The sequence below is a fragment of the Cryptotermes secundus genome, unplaced genomic scaffold (genome assembly GCF_002891405.2).
Source record: "Cryptotermes secundus unplaced genomic scaffold, Csec_1.0 scaffold120, whole genome shotgun sequence".
Lineage (NCBI taxonomy): Eukaryota > Metazoa > Arthropoda > Insecta > Blattodea > Kalotermitidae > Cryptotermes > Cryptotermes secundus.
The window spans coordinates 56210-77829 of record NW_019742442.1 but is presented as its reverse complement, the minus strand read 5'-3'; the positions used below and the strand labels follow the sequence as shown (position 1 = coordinate 77829).

The 21620-nt window shown below is 36.0% G+C and overlaps 1 protein-coding gene across 2 annotated transcripts in view; it reads left to right on the top strand.

Moving 5' to 3' along the window:
* Nucleotides 1–21620, top strand: part of LOC111873066 (annexin B10) — a 40453-nt gene that overhangs the window by 14682 nt on the left and 4151 nt on the right. The window contains exons 2-6 of one of the 2 annotated variants that reach the window (XM_023867451.2): nt 5795–5899; nt 7577–7753; nt 9992–10196; nt 11364–11443; nt 20262–20334. In XM_023867451.2, coding sequence (XP_023723219.1) covers nt 5882–5899; nt 7577–7753; nt 9992–10196; nt 11364–11443; nt 20262–20334 — 553 coding nt within the window. In that variant the 5' untranslated portion in view covers nt 5795–5881. Of the gene's footprint in view, nt 1–5794; nt 5900–7576; nt 7754–9991; nt 10197–11363; nt 11444–13602; nt 13673–20261; nt 20335–21620 lie in introns of both variants that reach the window. The other variant, XM_023867452.2, reaches the window with a different exon arrangement.

The following is a 21620-nucleotide window of genomic DNA, read 5'->3' as shown; positions in this document are numbered from 1 at the left end:
ATCACCAATACCCTTGCCCATATCCTTATGACAGGTCTTACGATGAGGCGATCCCCGTCCGTTGAGTCATACTAAATATATAAACGAACCCTAAACTAAAAAAAAATCCTAAAATTCCGTGGCTTTTAGTCCGCACGCGAACTATACCGACCGAGCGACCACCGCTTGTCGGCGAAACTTTTGCGATAGAGGGTGTTTCCAAAATTAATTAATAATCGGATCAGGCCAGATATTAAGATTAGCAAAGGCGAAAGTAAAGCCATTCCTGCAACAGGCCTTGGAGGACATCTAGGCTCCCACATTTTCTACACAGCCTGCTCACATGTGGCGGTGAGGTCAGCCTTACGCGCCAGCCTCTCTTTACCCCCAGGAAGATTCCTAGTACTCAATTTTGTTAGAGGCTGAGTCGGCTCCAGGGCCATAGTGCGGCTGGAAGGATTAGGTCAGTTAAAAAATCCCATGACCTCATCGGGAGTCGAATACATTTTAATTGTATGGATTTATGTTATGGTTTATTTAACTGCGCTGCCAGTAGCTCAGATTTTGTATCTGTAACTAATTTTATGAAGCAGAGTTCTTCGTGAAAATATTGCAGGCTCTCAGCTATACTGAAGCCGCAGGAAGAAGCCTTGTGGATGGTGGGGAATACTGCTTCCCCCTCTCTGCCTTCTCTTATGTCCCCCACCGAGTTCCGTTTTGTTTATGTCAACCAGCCGAAATCGCGTATCGGTTGTGAAGTTACCACTACTAACATTCATATAAACACGGGCTAGATAACATGGGGGTAATGTAACAGAGGGAAGCTGTCAGCTCGGAGGTGATGTAAAGGGGGTAGATCCGTGAAACTAATTTCTTCAGTAAATTAAAATTTCGCGCTTTCTGTTGAACCCTATATTCCATTACCGCGTCCAAAACAGCTCGTTACTGGATATAGATGGAGCCAGTGAGTATTCTTGAACTCGATTACTTGGAGGTCCATTTTAATATTATTCTCCCACCTACGATTAGGTCTTCCATGTGGATTCTTCCTTTCAAATTTGTCGACCAAAATTGTGTATCTATTCTGTATTCGTGCTACTTCTCCCCCCCCCACTTTTAATTTCATTCTCCTCCGTTGATCTGCGTAACAATAGGCTGTCTGATGAAGAATACATATTGCAAACCTCGAGAGTATCCTGTTTTCTCTAGCCACCTGTCACTTTTTCTCTCTTACACCCAAATATTGACTTTTTTTATTGCTAGTGGGGTGGGACCAAGTCCCTTGCACTGCGGCCACTTGTACTGTTGTACCAGCCCCAGATGATAGGTGAGGGTGATTGTGGAGCAATTGGTGGAATGAAGATTGGCAAGGGAAACCGAAGTACTCGGAGAAAACCTGCCCCAGCGCCACTTTGTCAACCACAAATCCAACTTGACCAGACCCGGGATCGAACCCGGGCCACCGCGATGGGAAAATATTGACTTTAGTAACCTGTTCTCAAACACCCTCCCTGAATGTTGTCCTTTAGTACGAGAGACCAAGTTCACACCCATGAAGAACAGTAGATAAAATTACAATTCATGGGGATGTTACAACGTAACGAATTAAGCACAGTTAGTACCTTCAGATGTCACTTCATTCATTTATGAAGTATGGGCTAACAACAGGATGTTGCCACATGGCTGTATAGCTGACCTGTCGGTTCTGCAGAAATGTTTATTGTGTGTGATCTCAGTGACGTTACAGTTCGTCTGGACCATCTGGACAGTACTGTTTTGACGACAGACGGTTTATGCAAGGGGACGGATTCATCGCTCACATAGAACACAGTCCTCCTAGAATAGCAGATCCTTGCTCGTCAAGTATCCCCACACAGTTTATGGTACTTGTGGATACGTACGTTTCTGTATTAAGTGGTTGAATCGCCTTATACTTATTCCAAAGCATCCGCATCAAAATTCAATGCATTCGCGTTTTTTTCTGACGAAATTGGTCACGACATCCTCGAAAACCTGTTGAAACCATTTATCCATACGCTTATATTTGTCCACGATTTGGACACGACTAGTCTAATTTCAACCAGACTTTCGCCCTTAACCATTTGAGACATTATTAAAATTATGAATATACACGTAAGGTATGTAATTTTTTTGTGCTATGCATCCTGGTATGTATGTAAATACTAGGGTTTGTACCGTCATACAACAAACGTGGATTTAATTAGTATATAATAAGACGACTGAATCAAATAGAGTAGTAAGCCAATCAGTTTTTTATACTAATCACACTACATGCCGGTCACGGTAGCCGAGCGGTCTAAGGCATGTACTGTCTTCGCTCGCTTGAAAACCGGGATCGTGGGTTCGAATTCCACTCAGAGCATGGATGTTAAGTTTGTATGTGTGCGTTTTTCTGTGTTTGCATACAGTAGAGGCCTTGCGACGAGCTGATCACCCACCCAAGGAGTCCTACCGAATGTGTAAGATCTAGAAAAACCGAAGTGAACGGAGAAGTTCATGGAGGTAGGCCTAGGCCCACTGGGGCTGTAGTGCCAAGGAAAAAAAATATTAGAAGTGGTAGTTTGGGAGTGGTGGTGATAGTGCTACGCTGTAACCGCTTTTAGGACAACTAAGTAGTTGTGGATTTTGGTATTTAATTGTGTGTACGTAGGTAATAGGTTAATACAAATGTTTGGGTATGCTTTTATGGCTTCATATTTTCTTCTGGGTGTTAATTAGTAAGATCAATTATAATACAGGCATACCTTGGAGACACTAAAGGTTCGGTTCCAGATCACGGCAATAAAGCGAGTCACACGAATATTTTGGTTTCCCAGTACATATAAAAGGTATGTTTACACTATGCTATAGTCCGTGAAGTGTGCAATAGCACTATGTTAAAAAAAGCACAGGCCTTAATTAAAAATTTTCTATTGCTAAAAAATGCTAACCATCATCTGAACTATCAGCGAGTCGTTATCTTTTTGCTGATGTAGGATCTTGCCCCGAGTTGATGGCTGCTGACTGATCAGGGTGGTGGTTGCTAAAGGTTGGGATGGCTGTTGCAGTTTCTTAAAATAAGACAACGGTGAAGTTTGCCGAATCGATTGACTGTTCCTTTCACAGCATGCGATGCTGTTTGATAGCAGTTGACAAGCGATAGAACTTCTTTCAAAACTGGAGTAAATCCTCTCAAATCCTGCCGCAGCTGTACGTAGGTTTATCCTTTGTTGTCATTTCAGCGATGTTCACAGCGTCTTCACCAGGAGTACATTCCATCTCAAGAAACTACTTTCTTTGCTCATCCGTAAGAAACAACTTCTCATCCGTTAGAGTTTTATCATGAGATTGCAGCAATTTAGTCACAATTTCAGGCTCCACTTTTGATTATAATACTCTCGCTATTTCCACCACGTCTGCAGTTACTTCCTCCACTGAAGTCTTGAACTCCTCAAAGTCATCCATGAGGGTTGGAATCAACTTCTTCCAAACTCCTCTTAATGTTGATATTTCGACCTCCTCTCGTGATACACGAATATTCTTAATGGCATCTAGAATGGTGAATCCTTTCCAGAAGGTTTTCAATTTACTTTTCCCAGAACCATCAGAGGAATCACAATATATGGCAGCCATAGCCTTACGAAACGTATTTCTTAAATAATAAGACTTGACAGTCCAAATTACTCCTTGACCTTCAATTTGTAAAAGACGCAGTGTGCGAAACGCAATAAAAGTAGGCATGCCTGTACATAGTTTCATACTGGTTACTTAAAATGATTCAGTTTAGCTTTAAGGATTTAAAAATGAAGCAGTGTCATTGGTTGTTCGGGCTCCTTGATTCAGGGTGCCTGTTCTGGCCCTGAGTTCGTAGACTCCGTGTCTAGGGCACCGCATATGTCTGCTGGTATAAATATAGATGAACGCGAAGCGCAGCGCCTGCAAGTGGCAGTGAACATCTGGCGCTCAGTAAGCGCTGCTGAAGCAAGACTTCTCGAAAAAAATATTTTTTTCTTATGTCGCTAACAGACTTCGCTTTTGTGTTGCTGTTCAGTAAAGGTTTATTTAGTTCTCTTTACTTTTGATCTTGTACCAACTATGGAGATTTTTTTTCCTCGGCACTACAGCCCCAGTGGGCCTACGCCTACCTCCATGAACTTCTTCGTTCACCAACTATGGAGATTACTTAGCGTTAAATACGGACACTTATGGTGAAACGAGAAGGATTTGGAAGCAGCCATGACCTGTTTGAATGGTTTAATCAGCAGAGGTTTTGTGACGTAGAATAAGATAATTGGTTCTTAGGTTATTTAACCACATTATTTCAACTGCACAGCAGCGACGAATGAAACAGGAAAATATTGTCACGATTTAGGGGTGTGACTATAGACGGGGTTCGGATTCATGGATGGATTTATTGACCACTTATACACAAGACTTGTAGGTACAAGTAATTACAGGGCCACCGCTAATCTCCACAATTCACAAATCACCACAGCACCCGCTAAGCTTTTCCAGCCTGCTATGTCTTCACTAGCCGAACCCTGGCAACGGCTTCTAACAGTGGAGATTATTAAGCTTCACGCCTTCAGATCCTCTTGTCACAGCCCCCTCTCAAAACTCATGTCAACTGTCAAGTCAACTATAGCGCCATCTCTTCTCAGTCTTCCTTGCAGAGTTCAACTGAACTGGTTCTCTTCTTCACAGCTCCTCAGAGGGGACCGCACAGGCAAGACCCCGTTTGCCCTGTTGCATGTGTAACCGTTGTCCAGGATACTTATATACCGAGCTGTTGCCAAGAAACGGGTCTAATAAATACAACCGCCTATCTCACTGTCGTTTCATAGCAACGGCTATACACGCTACAATATTATGAAATATGAGTGGGTAAAGATTTGAAACACAACAATCAGAATGGCTGCTAACCCGGGATTAGATGTATGATGGTAAATGGTGGACTGGGAAGATTGTGACAGGGAATTGACAAGGCATATTTGAATTTATTTATCAGAAGGTTATTTACCCACGTGGTATCGGTTGCACACATTACTGTGTCTTTGAATATGAAGTACTGCTGAATGGTAAGAGTAAAGCACCAGGCATACTAGTGTTGCAGTAATGCTGTAGGCTTGTGTTTACAAACTGCTTTGATTCCGTCAGTGTTACTGTCTATCCTTGGTTTTCCTCACACTCTCATACAAATGCAAGGATAGTACGGTACATTCAGATACGACCTGACACCCTCCTTCCAAATTCTCACCTGCCCACCGTTTATGGGGTTTGCTGACCAACTTCCAATGCATTTGTTGCCAGTATACTCAATTTGTATCTAGATCTTGCATATGGCCTCTCCCTTCCAGGTGTTTAAGATGATCAAACCGTTGTACACAGTGTCAGCTCTCCCATATATGCTCTATGTCCTGCTGATCTCATCATCTTCCCTAACAGTATTTGCTGAATAGTATTAATTATATTTCTTCTCTTGTTATTTCCTGTCTCAAAAGTCCAGATGTCTTCTTCAACATTTTATTTTCAGACAACCTCAGTCTATGCCCTTTCTTTGGAATCTGAGACCTAGTTTCACATGAATATAAATAGTACACACTTAAATATTTTTGTATTTAATTATCAAATTGTCAGATATGAATAAATATATATGAAATAAATTGCAGAAAACATTGCTCAAAATTAGTCTGCTCTAAGTTCATCTTGAATATAACTTCAATTTGTTGCTGTTGTCCAGAGTACTTACTTTGCCACATTTTCAAAGGGTCTATTAGTTATATTTCACAGCAGTAATAGTAATTATCATTTTCAGCTCTTATCAGCATCCTCTTATAAAGTAAGCAGATATACTTGTGCTGGCCTGGTACTTCAAAGGAAGACAGATCTGTGAGCTACTACAATGGCAAAATATTATACAGTAAGTACTGTGTTAATTTTTGTCACTGCAGTTGAAATGGCATGTGGGGATGAAGCACACACTAAAGTCAGAAATGTAGGTTTAAGCCAGAATTTCTGTGTATAAGTAGAACATTAGTGTGATAATGGTTGAGATGTATTATTGCACATGGTTAAGAAAGTACTGTAATTACTTTCTATACTGTACACAACAATAAGTGGATTGATTATAGTTTTATAAATGATTAGAGTGTATGTATAATGTGACAGTCAGTTTATTGTAACTTTCACACTACATCTTTCAGTCTGAGGACCATCATCAAGTGTACATACATGTAAATAAATAAATATAACACACTATTTCAGAATTGTATAATTAAATGGATTTATTTTCAAACTATCATAAAATATTGTAAGAGTTTTTATAAATACAAGTATTAAAATTATTGTCAAATATAAAATATGTAAAATATAGAAACATGGATAGTAGTTGTTGTTTATTGGGCTTGGTGACCATGGTAAGAATTCACTCTTTCTTACCCAGCTCTTCATAAGTTTGTCAACTTCATTTGCCACAGTAATCCCTTCTCCCAGTCTCCATTTCCCACACCTCAGACTTCCATAAAGGATTTAATATGTGTTTTCTACTTATTTGCAGGTTGCCCCCTTCGTTTTTTTTTTCTTCTTCTTCTTCCTCCTCCTCCTCCTCCTCCTCCTCCTTGTGGAACTAGTGTAGCATATTTTTTTTATCTTTCTTTCTTCAGTCATTTAGTATAGCTGTACCATCTCAGCACTCTGTTTTCTAGGTTCCTTAACACTGCTGGAGGAACATTCATTTCTTCCAGTAACTTTTTATTTTTCATTCTATTTTCTCATGTCTCTTGAAGACTTACCTCTGTATTGCTTTTCTCCATAGAAGAGAATACTAGTAATCAGTATCATGGTTGTTATGAACTTTGTGTTTGTAGAAAAGTAATAAAGACAAGTTCTCTGCAGAACTCATAATATGTACTTCCCTACTGTACAGATTTGTAGCCCAACAGATCTGTGAATATTATTATTTTAATTTATTTCTCTTTGTTGTATATTAATTTAACTTTATTTTATTTTGTTTTATTTCATTTCGTTTCAGAGAGCAGATAATTATTTATGTACAGAATCTGTGTACATTAAATTTGTCCGATATGACCTATGAGCTTTTCATCTTCAACATGTTTGTAATTGTAAACTTACAAGCAAAATTTCATATCTGAAATGTAGTAATTATGTGTATGATCTATGTCCATACCAAATTTCACTTGCCTAGTTCGAGTACTCTATTAGTCAGCACCATGAAACTGATAACAGAAGAAATATTTTGCATGGTCAATGTGTTATTGTACATTTCACAAAAAATCGCGTTGATAGGCTGTTACATTATATGATTTCAGGTCTCTAAATTGTGTGGTGCTAAACTGTCATCCCCATGTTACAAGTTTACCCACCCATCCACCGCGTTATTACTTATTGTAGACTATGTAAATATAGAACAGCATGGTGATCTTATAAGCTTCTTTTATCTCCTTGAGGATAGAAAATAGATGAGTAATTCCAGTGGTCAGGTAAATGGCATGAAATGTCAGTAATCAAAGGGGAATTCTTTAATCAAGTAGTAATGATTGTCCACACTGGACTGGTGTTGACTGTTTCTGTCTTTTAGCCACAGCCCACTGTGACTCCTGCCTCTGGATTCAGTGCAGCAGATGATGGCATGGCGCTCAGGGCTGCAATGAAAGGCTTCGGCACAGATGAGCAAGCCATCATCGATATCCTTACTAAACGTTCAAACATACAGCGCCAACAAATTGCAAAGTTCTTCACAGAAGAATATGGCAGAGTAAGAAACTACATGTGCTTCTACCTTTCTTGATCTTAGGCTTTCATAGCTGACATCAAACATCTAGTCTTAGTTCATGGAATTGATCTGTATCACTTTTTTTAGATGTATGTTGTTAGCTGATTGCATTACCTTCATAAGGGTGAATTTTGTAGTATTTTTCTTTAAGTTCTATATCAAAATGTGATTCATCAGGCTGTTAAAACTTGTTTGATCTGATGTAGAGGGTTTCCAGGACCATAGCAAGTTCATTAGCCTGACCCTTGTCTTTCAGGGTTATCTTTATACCTTCAGAAACTTTTCTGTTGATGTGCTGGCAGGTTTGACCCACACTTTGCCACTGTGCCTTTGATTTATATATGTCATTGTATTTTAATTACCAATTACTACCCCTTTGACATTCCACCGTTCGTCCTTCAAATAATTATCACTGTGAGAAACTCTTTCAATTAGGTTTCTTTACTGATAACCTCAATATATAGTTCTATTGCACATCATTTATCAAATTCAGAGGAAAATGAAATTAAGGTTTTAAAAAGATAACAACAACTTAATATAACAGTTTTGATATTTCTTGAATATTTGGCGAGATTTAAATGTGCAGTACTTGTAATCTGAGGGAAAGTGCATATGTACCTGTAACATGTATGAATGGATGAATATTTTATTCATTTTTTATAGAAGGAAGCTGGCCATGCACAAACATAACAGAATGGTGAACTACTTTTTAAGTTCTTCCTCAAAATATTAATCTCAAAAAATGCAAGAGGTAATATGAACCTGTTCCTATTTAAAACTCTTAGCCACTCAGTTTAATGACAGATTTTTAAGTCCCTTTTTTATTATTACTATGTTTTTTGACAAAGATGTTAATGTGATATACTTTTGCATATTATCAGTAAAGAAAGCCTTGCATGTGCAATATAAAATTCTGATGCATGTATAAAGATGTTTATGATGTTGTATCTCATAAAGTTGTGAAGTTAGAGGAACAAATCTGCAGTCATAGGTTCTTATTGTATAAAAATTATTGACAGATTTTCTACATTTTGTCCATAAATCCTGAGTTCACAGACATTTACTTGAGAATGTCTACACATGAAATTTGTTACACGATTTGAATTTTTGTTTTATGGAGTTTATTTTATATAAAACCCTTAAGTCTAAATCTGGACCATTGATTCCAGTTATGAAGCTAGAATGGTGAACACATCAATGGACTGTTAGAGGCTAAGTGTCTCCAAAATGTTGGAGTTCTCTCGTATATCTGTGTGGTTGATCACTACAAAATTGTGACTTTGAAATCTTTATTCTTATTATTTCAATGTCTTCTACAGTGTATTTATTAATCCATAGTTTATACTAATTATACTAAGACATGTGGTGATAAAACTAGCAGTGCACGGGTTCCACCATAAAATATGTAAAAACATGTCTTATCACGACCCAAGCAAAAACTGCGTGTGCTCATTATGTGATCAGTTCTGTGATGTATACCACATCACAAGATGTAAAAACAACCATAAATCTCTGTGTGATTATAGCAAAGGCTAAAACCCAGAATCTATGTAATGCACATTCGTGCCCTTTTCTGTTAATAATATACTAATTATGCAGAATTATTTTTCAAAAAATTACAACTAAGGATTAATAAATTTAAATAAAAATTCTATTAGAACATAAATACTTCACTAATGATTGCAAATCACTCATTAAAGGACTCCATAAGGTTCATATGAGAGTTGGCAGGTGGCATATAGACCCATTTCTGGGCAATGACTGCAGCATAAGCAAATATACAACAGCCGTTACAAAGTAACAGCATCACAAACAAGCGTGTTTCCATGACAACAACTGGATACCGCAACTTTTAAGTCAGTTTGAGTGGAGTTAAAGAAGAGGATAGTGAGTTAGAAAACCGCTTCGATTCTGTTGTGAGCTGTTGCTGTTATAATCTGGTAGCCATGGGCAGGGACCATTTGGGAACCCTGAGGAAGGGGAACATCTACCTTTGGAAACCGCTGCCAAGCAACGGCTAGAGAAGACTTCATGTGTGCTGTAGTTACAGTGATCATTGGAGTGTGTAACTCAGTGAAACTGTTGTAGTTTATTTGTGGGTATGTTGTGTAAATTTGATTACCAATCCAACCTATGTCTATAGTTACACGCAGACGCATGACAATATTGTAGCACAACTGAATATCAAGGCTGCTTCAGTGTCAGAATATTGATTTACAGGATCTGATTGAGGACCTAAAGAGTGAGTTAGGTGGACATTTTGAAGATGTGATTTTAGCGCTGGTGATCCCTCCAGCTGACTACCTCTGTAAACAACTGCACAAGGCCATGGAAGGGATGGGCACTGATGAACACACACTGATTGAAATTCTGTGCAGCAAGAGCAATAAGGAAATAAAGGAAATTGTGGATGCATATGAGAGGTGTAAGTATCTAATGAGTCTAGGTTTAGAGCAGTGGTTCTTGCACTCACAGCAGCAGTACTCTTTAGTTACCAGCATAAATCTATATAAGGAAGCAGTCTTCTTTAGGACATTATTCTGAATTGCTGGGACCTGACAGTCAGCTGAGTGGGACATGATGTCTTGAAAACTGACAATTAATTTGGTTACACAAAAATCATTGAACAGTAACTTTCCTGCATTCTGAGCACAAGCTTCTAATTAGTACTGCACTATAATCATATTTCTGCCCTATTTTATAAAATGATAAATGTAGTAGAAAAGGGTAAGCTATCCCTGTAACTGGCTGTGAAGGCCCATAGGGGTGTGAGAGGTTTAGGCTCCCACATCTTCTAGATAATCGGCTTACAGATAGCAGTAAGGCTGTCAGCCTTACACGCCTTCCACCTTCCTTTACCCTCCAAGAATCTTCCTGGTACGCATTTCTGTTGAAGGCTGAATCAACTCCAGTGCAATATTGTGGCTCAAGGGATTAGGTCATTTGATAAAAATTCAGTGACTTCATTGGAACTTGAACCCACAACCCTCCAGCTTTCAGCATAGTGACTCAACCAACTATGCTACCGCGTGCCCCCTATATCAGTGCTTGAGGTGGAATGAAAATAGAACCGGGATGGTTTTCCCCTTTTAACTCATAGACATTTAATTCATAGGCATTTACTGCCAAAGAAGTAACGGGATGCTTTTAAGCCATTTAGAAAAGAACTGGGATACCATCCCACCGCATCCCGCCCCACTTCAAGCCCTGCCCTATATTGAATTGAAAAAGGAACAGAATTAAAATAGCTAATTTTAAATGTCTTCTCCACAAACCTAAGAAAATTGTTAAGTTTAAATTTCATTGGAAAATATTTACTCCCTAAACTGTGTATAACAAAAAAAATTAAGAAAAAATGCCTGTAATTGACATCTATCAGAATTCCCGTTGAATTTGAACAAGTACTTCATCAGTATCACTTATTTATACTCACATTTTGTTGTTGTTCTTGTTTTTGTTCTCCTCCTCCTCGTCTTTTTTATTTGTGCCATATTATGGATGTCTCTATTGTTAAAATGATATATGTGTAACATTTATGTATCTAAAGTCAACTGTGTGCAGTTCTTACATGTGTCATCCCTGACTTTTGCAGTGTATGATCGTCCATTAGCAGAGCATATGTGCAGTGAAACATCTGGAGACTTCCGACGACTTCTTACTCTCATTGTTACTGTAAGTCCAATGCTTTAAATCTACCAGCGTAGATTAAGTAGTTCTTAGTAGATTAGAATTAATAAGTTCTTATTGAATTCTAAGTAACTAGAGCATAAATCACGTAGACATGAATATTAGTCCCTATAGACCCACAATGCCGTTACCTAAATAACTCAGTGGAGCTGAGTCCAGAAGCCAGTAGTTGCTCATCCACTCAGTAAATTCCCAGCATTTTGTGGAACCCAAAGGCTTCTTACAACGTTCATAAGAGCCTGCTACTTGGCCCTATACTGAGCCTGATGAATCCAGTCATCCACATCCACTCATCTTATTTCTGTAACACATTTTAATGATATCCTTTTATCTATGTCTGGGTCTTCCTACTGATATTTTTCCTTCAGCGTTTGTTACAAAAGCCCTATGTGCGCTCCTCTTCTATGTTTGCTACATCTCTGCCTATCTCATCTTTATTGACTTGATCATTCTAACAATACTTGTGAAGGAGTACTAGTTCTCAAGTTCCTCATTATTCAATTTTCCCAGCCACTTTTTTATTTTATGCTTTGTGGGTCAAATATTCTCCTTAGCACCCTGTTCTCAAACATTTCAAGTCTATATTCGTCCCTTAGCATGACAAGTCAAGCTTTACACCCATACAAAACTACAGGAAAAATCACAGTTTTACATGTATTAGTCTTTACATTTTTAGATAGCAGGTGAGAAGAATAAAGATGCTGAACTGAATACTATTAAGAATTCCCCGAATTTAATCTGATTTTAATTATTTTCGGTAAAGACATTCTAATTTGTTACTGCCACTCCCACGTGTTAGCTATCTTTATGTTACAAATTTTTCCTGTATTATGATGATGAGGCATCAACATATACTTTGTTTTCTCCCTGTTTACTTATAGACTAACTTACTAACACCTACTAGAGCTTTGTGTTTTTCTTTATGATATTTATATTGTCCCGCTATAAATTAACATCATGAGCATAGATCAGAAGCTGATGTGTCCCATTCAGTCTCACTCATACCTAGTAGTTCCGTATCTCCCTAATATATTTTAAAGTAAAGTTGACAAGCAGTGGCGATAAAACATCCTGTTGCAGACCGTTTTGAATAGGGAATATGTCAGACTTTTTTTTTTATTTTTAAGGATTGCATCCTGTTGCATATATACAATAAACATATACAATTTTACGACCAATGCAACAATACTTGATTTAATTATTTATGTAGCACACACTACATGTTTCGACCTCAAATGAATCATCTTCAGGTGCTGCAAGTTTCTCACATACCATTACCGAACTGTATATAAACAAGTAAATAAATAATAAAGTATTTTTGCATTAACGGTAAATTGTATATGTTCATATCAGACAAATGTTTGCTCATATGTTCTTTACTATAGGTTTCATTTAACTCACTTTAATTAACCTATCTAGTTTCATGGGCATACCAAACTCAGTGAGAATACTGAATCATAGGCTTTCTTTAAGTCTTTAAGTAGCTGATATAAGTCCAATTTCCCATATATACTCCCTTTTTTTCTTTCATATCTGATGTATGCAAATGCAAATGACATTACTTGTGATATTCATGCCATTAAAATGAAACTTTGCCTTCATATGACAAGCATAGAATCCTTCATATATGTGATAACACTGTATATTCCTTTTAAATCCAAAGATGAAAGTAAAACTCATGCCTATCCATGAAAGTCAGAACATAATTTCTTTATTATAACACAACAGGATGCATGAAATGAAAGAAAGTCACAACAGATGAAAGTTAGGCCACACACGCTTTTAGAAAGGTTTATGAGTTTGAACTTCCCACAAATGTCTCATGTGGCACTGAAATGGTTTATTTTCCTTCCATATTCCTCCTCTCTCAGACAATTTATTTAGAAGCGAAATATGTATTGATGAAGGGGTCAAACAGTACTTGTGATTCATAACTAGCACCATTGCTTCACCTTTCCCTTGTAGTAGAACCAGTACTGCATGAACCACTTGCCTCACCATCTGGCATACAACCAGCACCAGAACTTTGAGTTTAGTATGGTTACAGGTGTTCACATGAATGTAACTACACTTGAGAATATTGCATGGACTCTAATGGGTGCAAGCTCTCTGCTTCTAGAATGTCAGTTTCATCTTGCTTCTAGGGAGTACGGAATGATTATGCTGTGGATCCCAGCAGAGCAAAGGAATTGGCAGAACAGTTACATGCAGCAGGTACTCTCACATATCACTATGAGTGGTAGTACAGTAAATTCCTGCTAAAAGTGAAACTTGCATTACCAAGAGTTGCAACAGATCTAGTCTGCCATACCTTCTTGAATTCTTTGTCTGCATGAAAATTACAGTAAGTTTTTAAGATCAGAAAGAGCAGTGGTTTGTTTTTGTTTCTGATGACATTGGATTGAATGATGCATTCGTGGATAATTTAGCGTGACTGTGAGACAAAGTGTATTAAGAGTGCACTTTTGTATGGCATGCAATAAAATAATGGGCTATTTTTAAGTGTATGGTAGAAAGATAATAGAGTATATAATGAAGAACACACACAAAATTTATTTTTTATTTTGTTAATCCCTAATTAGAAATGGCGATTTAGCCTTGTACAAATAAACTTGCATTGGAGGGTATGTAAATTCAAAAAGTGGAAAGACTATTTGGAAAAGGTCAGTGAGTCAGGGTCAGATTAGCTCTGGAGCCTTTCATTGTATAATGCAGTCAAGCATTCACTTTATAAAAGTTATTAAAATTCAAGCTTAGATCATGTTACCATGTTCTTTTTCTACTTTCCAAAACATTGAAGCATATAAAATATATAGAACATATGAAACAATTATTACTGCTTGTTTCCACATTTTATTTAAAAACCTAAAAATTAAAATATGCGAAACTATAATTTCACCTGTTGTTTTATATAAGAGCAAAACTTGTTCTGTTGCTGTTAATAGAGGTACACAGATTTAGGATGTCTGGAAAGAAAATTCCAAGGAAGGTATTTACTTCAAAGGCAAGATAAAGTAACAAAAGAGTAGAATTTTTAATTTATTCTGTTTGTGTATTATTGTTACTCACCTCCACCTAGTGCCAAGGTTAAGACAGAATGTCAGAGACATTTGTTAATTAAGAACTGTGGAGCTATACCTTCACTCTCCTTATGTCTTCATGGCATAGTGCTTAATTAATTAAACACAGGGTTAACTTTACCTTCTATTTAGTATCCTTAATGACTAAATGAAGAGGGATGCAATGGGCAGAAATGTAGCCTACATGCAGGAAATGAGAAATACAGAAATGTTAGTATGAAAATCTGAAGGGAAGGGAAGAGACCACTTGGGACCTATAGGAATAGGTGAAAGGATAAAATTAAAGTACTGTAAATCTTAAGACATAGGGCATTAGTGTGTGAATTGGATTCAGCTGGTTCTCAGGTAGGGTCTAAGAGCCAATTCTTTTGAACATGATAATGAACCATTAGGAATGTGAGAAATTTATAGACCAACTGCGTTATTATTATCCAAGAAAGATGCTCAACCATTGAGTTGGTATATTTAATTTAGTTTACTTTGGTTCCCCATGATTGTGTTTTATTGTCGCCTACTGAAGAGGAAGAATCTGAAAGCATCTGAAAACAGAAGTGCTATGGAAGGAAGGTATTATATAGAAGTGGGTAAAATTATGTAATGAGAAATGTTGTGATTTTGACTCCTCTCTAATATTAGGAGAGCGCCTGCAAAAAAATTAATGAGTTACAAATTGGAAGGCTTGAAAGGCTGATACTAAAGATTCAGATTATAATTATTTATAAAGGAAATCAAAGAAATTGGAATGATTAACAGTTACAGTACTGGGAACCTATGAAAATGGGAAATCTTTAAGAAGAAATGATGGAGGTTATGGTAGACTGGACTTGAAGCTCACATAAGGGGAAAGAGATAATAAAATATTTGTGCAAAAAATAACTGAAAATGACAGAATGGAGGATTAAGATATGGATGGGAAGATTCTATTAATGTGGGCCTCAGGGAAATAGTGTTAAAGAGTGTTGGGAGTGTAAAATTTGAATAAACATATTGATTGAGAAATCTGTATATAAAACAAAATAACTGGATATATATTGCTTCTTGCAAACTGATGCACAGGGCCATATTTAGAGCATTTACAGATTCAAATGTCCCTATAAAATATCTGGAATTGTTATAATTTTTTTAATATATTAAATGAATTCTGAAAATGAAGTGCCTAACAGTGGAATAACTTTGCTATCAGCATTGCTGATATTATAATCTATATAGTAACAGTAGATTTTGTTTGATTTTATCATTCATAACATCTCCCAAAACAGATTTCTTGATGTGAAATGGAATTGACATTTGTCACTATGGTTTACTTTTAGTAGCACCATGAGATATGTTCTTTTGCCTTATACCTCTATCCATGCATGGTTGTGGAACAAATTTATATAAGGTAAGGCCGTGCTTATGCTTACTAATACATAATTTGCTTTATGTTATTTATGGCAAGTCTTGTGGCTTTCCTTGACTTCAGCATCGGTGGTAAGGATGTATGATCATTTTATTGGTATGCTTTACTTTCCATAATCTTTCATAAAGATGTAATCATCTCATTTTATGTACAAGTAAAATATATGTACAAATTATAAATCACTCCGTCCAATGTGACCTGTAAGTTTTTTACTACGCAAAAACTTAACACCCAAGATAGCCAGGTGGCACAATATCTGCCCCATATAAGAGAGACGATGGGAGGACGAACACGAGCCTGCATGGTTTACGAATTTTAATCATTGACAATCTAAAAAACTTTTAATAAATTAGCATCAAGGAATCTTATACATTTTTAAAACTTACATTCCCAGGAAACTGCTGTGTTTGTGAAACGTTCTATTCTGTGTACTGTGTGTTGTAACATATAAGTGTACATACTTTGCGTGTAAACAAATTATGTGATAGCGGTTTCCTATTTGTAGTGATGTTTGCCCTCTGAAGATGGTCCACAGAGACCGAAACATGTAAATTTAAGGGTGTTAAGTTTTTGCGTAGTAAAAAACTTACAGGTCACATTGGACGGAGTGATTTATAATTTGTAATTGTTATTGTGACGGACCAGAATGAAACAAATAAAATATATGTGCTGTTGGCTTATACCATTGGTGGGCAAGGTACACCTGACAGGTTTGAGATGGCTGGCAAAAAATTAAATGCTACTCAGTGGGATGTCAGATATTAATGCTGCCCTTCATATTTTCTCTTTCTCATACAGAGTACAGAAATATTATAATTGCTCAAACATTTGACTGCATAAGTGAAAATTGATATTTGAATGAAAATGCGATTCTAGATCACTTAGTACACATACTAACTATTTTTGCTTACTTTATTCAGTAATTTGGTGTGGCAAGATCAAGTGGAGATCAATTTTTTTTTTTTCAAAACATGTTGAAATATCTTGGGAACACCAGCCAGAATTTCATATGTCATACCCACAGTAATTAAAATGAACAGGATGTAACTGGTCCAGTTTTAGTCTTTTGTAAAACTGATAGTGAACCTTTATATTCTGTAAAGATGGGAATTCTTGACCACCCAAGCTGTTATCAGTTTATCAAGAAGGACTATATGGACATACATAATTCTGTGAACTATATGTTCTCTATGTGTAAGTAAATAACAGCCGTTTAAAACTTTTTCACCTCCATAATTTTTTTTTTCATAAGGCCTTCTTACCTATATTCCTTTTATGATATCCCTATATGATCGGCAATTAAGAATAGATACCCATCCCTGGTGTACACATCAATTTCACATTTTTAATTTTATAAGATCATTATGCTTTGTAATTATAACTATTATCTATTTCATCTGCTATTCATGTAAAATAACATTAAGGGAAATAAATTCGTTCAGTACAGTTACTGTGTAATATATATACTATATAGTATTCAGTGGACTGTACTACCAAAATTCTCACACATCCACCTTCTATTCAGAGATGACCCATATAAAATCCCATTTACAGGCAAAATGGTTAATGGTCTTCTTGGATAAGTTTCACTGTATTCATTCACATTTTGACATAAACAAATGTTTTGTCTAATGCCTCCACTTTTTGTCTTATCTCAATCTTCTTGGTATCTGCCTGCTTTGACAATGGTTAAGGAATTTATTTCTCAGGCAGACTCAGCTGTCATTGATGGTAGAAAGATGATAGACTGGTCAAGAGAACCCACAGCTCTAGAAGGCTCCAAATCACAAGTGGAACCTCATAACTCTGCCCTTCATATTATTGTTGTCAGAGATAGGAAATGGAATGCTATGCAGAAAACTGCCCTCTTTCATCCAAGACCTTTGGTACAGAAATTCAGAGCCTTGCCATGAGTCACCAGATCCTCATACATGATCACATGTTCTCTTAGATATTTTCAACAGAAGAAATTAATATACATACCACCCTTATTACTGAATGTTGTGTTCCTACTTAAATCCTAGTGCTGTCCAATTCTTCATCCATGTCACTTGACAGTGCATGACATTGTAATGAGGATTAGTATAATCCAGTAAAAGTTCTTGAATAATGATACATACATACATACATACATACTTTATTTCACTTCCATAAATCCTATCAGGAGTTACAAACTCATGTGGATGTGGAGATCGTCTTGGTTACAAATTTGGCACAAGATACAACTTGTCGTACAAATATCATAAACATTCTAATACAATCCATTACAAGTAAATTACAAGTGGAAAACAGTCCTGTCATACATTATTAGCACATACATATTAATGATAAAATTCAATAAGAGATACATAATAGTTACAATATAAATAAGTAATATAAAATAAGATATTACAATGCTTGTATACAATAAAATAAAATAAAAGTTACAAAATACCCAATATAAATAATTATAAATACAGAAATACAAATCTGGCTATAGAATCATTCATTATTCCTCTTGTTGTTACTAAAGCTCCAACAACATTCCGGTGTTATATTTTATAACAAGGCCCTTTAATAAATCAAGAAACAAATTAACATATGTGGACTAGGAACCACTTTCAAAGAACTATAGAACAAAGATTACTTCAGAAGGACCAAATTCAAGTAGTATGTACCTGTTTACATTCCGCTATGGTTATGAGTTAAGCTTAATATTAGGACATGGTGGATGAATTGCAGTTATTCATAGACTTTGTGAGATATTTGAGCACATGAGCATTGCAGCCAGTTTCTTTGTATGTTTGACATCTGTACATTATCTTCCACATGAAGTTCTACCATTGCAGCTTTTGAATCAGTACAAACTATATCTTCATTATTTGTTCAAGATAATCAATGAAATTCTAAAATATATCTTTTCCCATGTTTCTACCTATTTATGTTTTTGTCACATAAATTGTTTCATGGATTTCACTGCAATTTGTTATTCAGTGAGGGAGGTGGCCTCACTAAAGTTTACTGTTTGGTGCAAGGTAGAAAAGTATTAACTGCTAATCTGTTTTTAACTCAAACTTACTGTTCTTATTATTCTCAAAATATAATCATCATGCAATAAAATGAGTACATGACAAAATATAATCTCTATAGCTACAATTTTTGTGTGATACATTTTTTCGGTATGTGAATATGTAATTTAATGCAATGAAAAGTAATTCTGAGTATTACACACCATTGTCAGAACCCTTTAGAAGGAAAATTAATATTCTATCCATTGTCATTCTAGTGTCATATCTGTAATGTGATTTTGTTACACTGAAGCTTATCTCCAACAGTTGGACATGAGGACCATTGAGGTTTAGAAGTAGCATGTCTCTGTTGGAGTACACCTTTCAACTTTTTTATTATTTATTTATTTATGAAGGAAAAAATGGTACCTCTACTCATATTTGGTGGTACTTTTCAATTCAAGTGCAAATGTTACATATCATTGCATACCACCATTAAAATGTCTGTAGTTTTACGGCTACAGATATTAGGCATATGACAGTAAATGTAACAGAGCAGTTATTTTGTTTGTTTCTCATATTCCAAATATTGCTATTGAATAATTTGGTAATCTTAATTAATATTCTAAAATCTAATGTCATGGTCAAGTGGCTACCAGACAAGCTTCATAACTGGGGATCTGCTGTTCTATCTGGGGCAGTTTCATGGTTTTCCTCAATCCTTCCAGACTCATTCTGCGATATTACTTGAAATCATACCATGACCATTTCTTTCTGAATTCCTTCCAATTAATTATTTATTAATCATCCAATCTTTCTGCACTGGATAGTCTGAGCTACTGATGTCATTAAATAAAATAATAAATAAAGAAATTAATAAGACTCTTAAGGGCCAGTTTACTGCCTTGTATGACGTTCCTGATTGTACTTTTCAAGGAATACTGGTATCTGTTAGGTAACACAAAGGAATGTCAGGAGTTTTTTTTTCCATCATATTTCATTTCTCTGTTTAACAAGTAACATTTTCTTTGCTTTGACAATGCCACTTATCTTTCGTTAATAAAACTTGGATCTCATTTCATAGATCCTGTTATTAGGAAATTTTGAAGTGATCGGTTTATGTTTTCTTGTGAAAGTAACAGATTTTATTTTTTTCATTATTCATAGGTATTTTTTTTCTGTGAAGTTTTATTAATTTTGTGCATGTAAAGTTGTATTTATAGAGGAATACTGGAAAAATATGTTCTGTGCCTTCTTCAGTATGAGAATATATCTGCAAACAAATCCTGTTTACTTCATGCCCCTTATCTTGGAATTAGTGATACTCATACTTACAGGAGAAGCAGGATGATAATCGCTCACCCTCCTCTGAGTATGCTGTGAGAATGGCCACTCAGCTGCATGAGTCAGGTAGGGAATGATGCAGTTCAATACTTAGTCAGAGTTCTTCATGTGCTCTTCATGGTATAAGGTCTGTAGCATCTTATTGTGTACTGGATTTCGTTCTTTTATGTTTGTAATTATTATAGAATTTGTAATATTTAGTGTTTTAGTTACTCTGAGGTAACTGGAGGTTTGTTTGTCAACCCTTAGATTGTATTATTGAGTACCTCCCCCCCCCNGGCGATACGTTCCTCCGAAACGTCGGTTAACACCACATATACACGGTGCCAAATCCCAGAAGACTGCTTTCTTCAAAATAAATTTTTGTTGTATTGAAACCAACCTATCATTTTGGTTAGAAAAGTGAACAGCAAAAATAGAGGTAAAAAAGATAACTGTAACTTTGGACAACATTTTACTTCTTAATTACTGGGTTTTTGGACTTTTTCCATCATCTGGAATGGTAGGTATTCCAGACGAATTCTGGATGATGCAAAAAGTCCAAAAACCCAATAACTCTGTGTGTCATCCCCCATCATCAGAACCCTTTAGAATCTAGTTTATTTCTTATTATTTCTGCCATAAAAGATGTGTCAGTACAACATAGTTATGAACTTTCATTGTTTTGAAAACACATATTGTTTTAGAAAAGTAAACAACTAAGATAAATGTAATATAGATGGTCACAACTTTTGACAACTTTCATGACATTTTTATTTCTTACCTATGATGCTTCTCAGAAAAAAAATGTTAGTGCAACATATGTTGTATACAGTAAAGAAAATCCTGCATTGATTATATTTTATAGACAGATCGAGGAAAAATGGTGTGAAGAATTTGTAGAAAAATGAAAACAATTTCAAATTTTAAAGTAAAAACTAAATTAAATATTATTTTAGACACATATAGTGTTCCCTGGTTGAAGGTTTTCTCTCATTTGGATTCTGGTTACAAGTGGTCTTATCCATGTTATTTGGTAAACACTTTGTAGCATCTGATGGAGTCAAACCTAGAAAAATAGATTTTTCTTGTTTTCTGGAACATATAAAAGTACAGTGTGCTCTATATAGAGCCTGTTGGCTTGATATAAGCAATTTTATTTTCTCCATTTAAGGTTTTCGTTTCTTTAATGTTGAGTTTGATCTTTGTGTAGAAATGTTAAATCATACAGTCTCAAGCACATTTTTTGGCCTTCAGCATACTACTTCTGCATCTGCAAAGAGCACGTTCATTTTCTGATTTGTTCTTTATAGAATATCTGACTGAACAGATTTGTTTTCAAGTTGTTTCAGTTTGTTCTTCACACAGTACCT